Source organism: Ornithodoros turicata, chromosome 2 (genome assembly GCF_037126465.1).
Source record: "Ornithodoros turicata isolate Travis chromosome 2, ASM3712646v1, whole genome shotgun sequence".
Lineage (NCBI taxonomy): Eukaryota > Metazoa > Arthropoda > Arachnida > Ixodida > Argasidae > Ornithodoros > Ornithodoros turicata.
Genome location: NC_088202.1, coordinates 64,769,950 through 64,774,668, shown reverse-complemented (window position 1 = coordinate 64,774,668; position 4,719 = coordinate 64,769,950). Strand labels below are relative to the sequence as shown.

Genomic DNA, 4,719 nt, shown 5'->3' with positions numbered 1-4,719 from the left:
CACAGCTTGCAAGGATGGCAGTAGACGATTTCAAGAACCAGCGAATGATAAAAGTCAAGCGTAACGTTTCCGAGCTACATTTGAAATATGCTGTCTTTTCACTGCAAAACTGTTCACGTAAGCGATATTTCTATGTTGCGACATTTCATTATTTCAAACAAAAGTATCGCCCAAAGTATCGCGTTACTTTTTTAGTAACCGTAGCGGTACTCCGTCACTTTAAAAAAGAAGTATCGATATCGGTATTTCGATACTTTTTACTTAAGTAACGAGTATCGCGATACCATATTTCGGTAACGGGCACAACACTGCCTGAAGACCATGGCTTTCGGGCGTGACCTTGTTCGCCCGTAGCTTCAAGTGTAGTTAAAGTCTACCAAACTGGTGGCGCTCTCTAACACTATGACGTCATTGTTTACAAACAGGGAGAGGTGTATTGATCCTTGGAGAGCGACCAGACAGGTGAGCGCACCCCTACCCACGCTACTAACGAACAGTCAAAAGAGGGGTGGAAGAGCTGCTCTGTACCACTTAGTAATTTTCACTAATGTATGTCTTTTTAGATATAATTGTCTCTTACTTTGTATGACTAATTTAGGACAGTCACTTTTAGGTTGTTGATTGCATGTTTTCAACAATTTAACTGCTGATTGATCACCAAGACTGGTTTAAAATGCATATTTGCATGAAATGTACCGCCTGACAATCGGCGCGAGGGCCAGCATTGTCTCTTCGCATCTATAGAAGTTTTTTGTTGTTACCCAATTATTTTTGCTCCCTCTTATATAGCGTTCTAATGGGCCCTTGAGGTATCTGCATAAATAAATCAATATCATGCATATATCCATCCATCTGTGCACAAGGACCGCCCGTATTTAGGCACCCTCAGTGGGCACCCTAATTAATAGTGTCTGTTGAGGTGCGTTTCCTCGTGAAGGAGGAAGAAATCAGAAGAAGAAGAAGCGTACCCGTACCGAACCAGTCTTTCAAGATGAGGTCACACGTAAAGCCAGGTGATGGCCCGCAGGACTTCGGCAGGAGGAATACTGCGTCGCTCGCAATTTTCATTCTGATCGCAGCGGTCGCTGTCACGCTATTGGTGTTCGGATGGTGGAAGGGATACATTCCCTATATTATCCTCTTTCTCTCTACTATCCTAACAGCATCGGTGGTCATTGCTGGGTCGGTAAGTGGACAAATGCTTCTACGAAGGCCTGTGGCTCGACGGGAACGAAATGTGCCATCATCATCGGACGTCGAAAATCTCTTGTCGTCACCACAGCGTCCTTTGCTCCTCAGGCGTAACTTGACACGTGACGGTATTTCCGGGCACGGTAATCGTCGGCCGAGGCAATGCCTGTCTTCACCGTGTATTCGCGGCATCGAATCCCAGAATGACAAAACACGAGGTCTTCACATGGCAAACATCCGAAGAAGCATGTCAGACGCAGGGAACTGGGGCGGACGAACTCCTGTCTTTCGTGTGGAAGGTTACGTAAACCCGGAACACTACAGTTCCACGAATGACCTATTTGGAAGTATATCAGCGTCTCGCAAGGAAAGTTGTATGGCAGAGACGTCAACACCGAACTACGATGAACTCTCTGCCGACGATTCAACTGAGAATCTAAAGCTGTCATCGGCTAAACGAACCAGAGCCGTTTCCCTCCTACCCATTTCTTTGCAAGGCAGGTGCTTTAATGTGGCACAGAAGCGCAATTTCATTCATAGTAGGTTGAACGGAAAAACAATAAGCGCACTTTCGTCGGGTAGCGGATACGAGTATCTGTCAACTGAGCAACGACAACCCTCTGCTGCTATCGATATAGCGGAAGGAAATGAAAGGAGAATCCACTGGAAACTAGATGTGGGTACAGCGAGCGACTCCACAGAAAACGAGAGCATTCGCCCTCTGAGCAGTTCCTCCGATATTCAGAATGACCGTGGCCTATGTCCTGCAGACAGCGAATCCCCATTGAGCACTCCGTCTCTGGTGCCTTCTTTCTGGAAGGCGGAAGCTATTTCCCCCTCGGTCACGCCATACTCCATAAATCCGTCGACTCCAGCTCCTGGACTGTCCGGCGCAAGTTCAATATCGCCGTCATACCTCTATTCGTCTGACTACAAGCGTTCGTACCTTCTCGAGGCGTTCCTGGCATCAAGTTTACGCTCTTCAGAAACAGAGCTTATTAACGATGCCGTCGTGCAAGATTCAACGAAGGAATTCTTGCCAATATGTCTCGCGGATAAGCAGCATAAGCCCAGAACGACGTCCAAGAGTGATCTCACAGAAGTGGTCGCCGTGCCATGCAATGAACGAGAGACCGTTGGAGAAGAGATAAAAGAAGACTTCATGATTACAAATCCCCGTCATCCTCCCGACGACATTACACAGTCAATTCAAGCGTCAGACGCACAAGAGGATTCCTCTATGGATGCAAAGCAATATTTCGACTGGAGGAAAGGTGAGCCAGCACGATTCTTATGACGAAATCTACCGATCGTTGTAGAGCAGAAAACTTTACACCACCAGGAGTGTGCTTCAGTGCCACGTACATCACGTTTCATTGGTAGTTCCACTCGCTCTTCGTTGGTTTCTGTACTCAGCCCACACAGGAGCCGCAGTGGCTCAGTCGGTAACATGTCGGCTTGCTGACCTCAAGATCGCGGGTTCGATCCCGGCCGAGGACGGTAGCAATGTGGGAGAGGCAAACATTGGTTCCACCGTTTCCAGATTGCACCGTGTGTCGGAGATTTCCGGAGCACGTCAAAAGAAGCCTTGATGGTCGAAATTACCCGCAGTCCTACCCTGCTGCACGTGCAAGCACTTCATGTCGCTACACTAGGCTGACACACCTTACGTGTAAATCTACTATAATTACCTACTACTCCGGCGCACTACATTGCGCTGCACGAGAACTCAATAGCTGCACGAAAATGAGCTTAATTCTCCATTAGCAATTCTCACTTGAGGGGTAGACACAATATTAACTGGTCATCTACCAGTTGAGTAGTACTCAAATTCACGGTAAATTATCCTTCAGCCAATTACTAGTCAAACGCATGTAGTCCCTGAAACGTACTATACTCTAACAAGGGCAGTATTACGTTTTTGAAACGTGATGTGGGCAAACTTGCGCTTGTTCCATCCTAGAGATGGCAACACATCGTATTGATAGCACCGTTACATATTATTCAGTAAGCACAATCGTGTTGTGGCAAAGTCAAAGTTGTGCGAAAAGTCAAAATTGTGGGCAAGCATTGAGCTTGTCCCATCCTACAGTTGGCGGTAGAATCAAAGTCGGAAAGCTTTGGTGATTCTTATGGTACTATGAGACTTGTTCCGATTATGCAAGACATGGCTCTGTGAGGACTGAACATCTGTCTTGCGCGGTAGTCTACCCTTTATCACCCGCCAATGCTTGTGCTTAGGTACTGCTAGTAGTGTACTATCTCATCAGCTACCCAGTATTAGAGCTGTATAGCATGTTTTATTTATTTATTTTAACAATACTGTTGGCCCACGTCATTGTGGGTCGTTACAGGAAGTGGCCGGCATCAAACATCAGCAACAGTTTTTTAACAAAAGTATTGACATTTTGTTCTATTGCGATCGCGGCTGGGAGACCATTCCAGTCCTCCACTGTACGTGGAAGAAATGAGAATTTAAAAATGTCTGTGTGAACTAAAAAGGGGTTTAACGCAAAGTTGTGTTTATGTCTTGACTTTAAGGCATTATCCACCAAGAAAGGATAATCAGAATGAAATAAGTGAAAAAACTGTTTTAGACGGAGTACCTTAAAATGTTCTTCAATTTGGAGCAACTTCATTCTGTGACACAAACTGGTTGCATATGTTGTTGTACGGAAGTATCTGCATATGAATCGAGCTGCTTTTCTCTGCACGCTCTGGAGTCGTTTTTTATGACAAATGAGGTATGGGTCCCAAACTATACAACCGTAATCCAGAATGGGTAGAATAAGTGTTTTATATGCTGTTAACTTAACATCATATGTCGAGTCCCATAGTTTTCGCTTCAGCTGGAATAGCCTCCGCATCGCTTTCTGACAAACATAGTCAACATGCATATTCCATGAAACGTTTGCCTGAAAGAACGTACGTACATGTTCCCTTAAATGCATGTGGTTATTTGAATGTCTTCAGCGGAACAGCCTATTTGCTTCGGGTCAGCCAACTTGTTATAGAGGTTGAAGAGGAAGGGAACTGGGGAAGGAAAAGAGGAGGTTGAAATAAACAGTTCTGGGGCACGTTCTCCAGGAGAACGGTGGCGGACTTGACTGCTCCTTTACCGAACCTGTTGTACATTATTTGTGTTTGTTTCTTTGCAGTGTTTCCAAGAGGCTTCCGGCTAGTGGAGTAGTTTTTCACGATGACTGAATAAAACATTTTTCAACACGCGCAACAGCAATTGTTACAATGTGCCCTCCACCACGAATCTGTACAATATTTCATGATGGGTTCACTCTCTTTTTGAGATTAATACTTTTTTTCAAGTGCCTGGACGACCCTTGCATGAAGCTCCGAAATAGGAATTTTGTGCAGCTCAAATATGCATTGCTGCGGAAAGTTCATTGCGTCTTCCTGCCCTCCCTCCGTTTGTTGCTCCTTTCGTAATCGGTGGCAGAACGTTGGCTATCCGAAACGAGGCACAAGGGCGGAGGATCTGACCGTAACAAGCACCATGACGTCATAGCATCT

General features: G+C 45.6%; 1 protein-coding gene across 1 annotated transcript; it reads left to right on the top strand.

The window, feature by feature from the left end:
- The first annotated feature begins 989 nt into the window (after window positions 1-989).
- LOC135383634 (uncharacterized) lies at window positions 990-4,423 on the top strand. Its single transcript, XM_064613018.1, has 2 exons — window positions 990-2,465; window positions 4,350-4,423. The coding sequence occupies exons 1-2, from the start codon at window positions 992-994 to the stop codon at window positions 4,379-4,381; spliced, it is 1,506 nt and encodes a 501-aa protein (XP_064469088.1). The 5' UTR covers window positions 990-991; the 3' UTR covers window positions 4,382-4,423.
- Window positions 4,424-4,719: the final 296 nt, after the last annotated feature.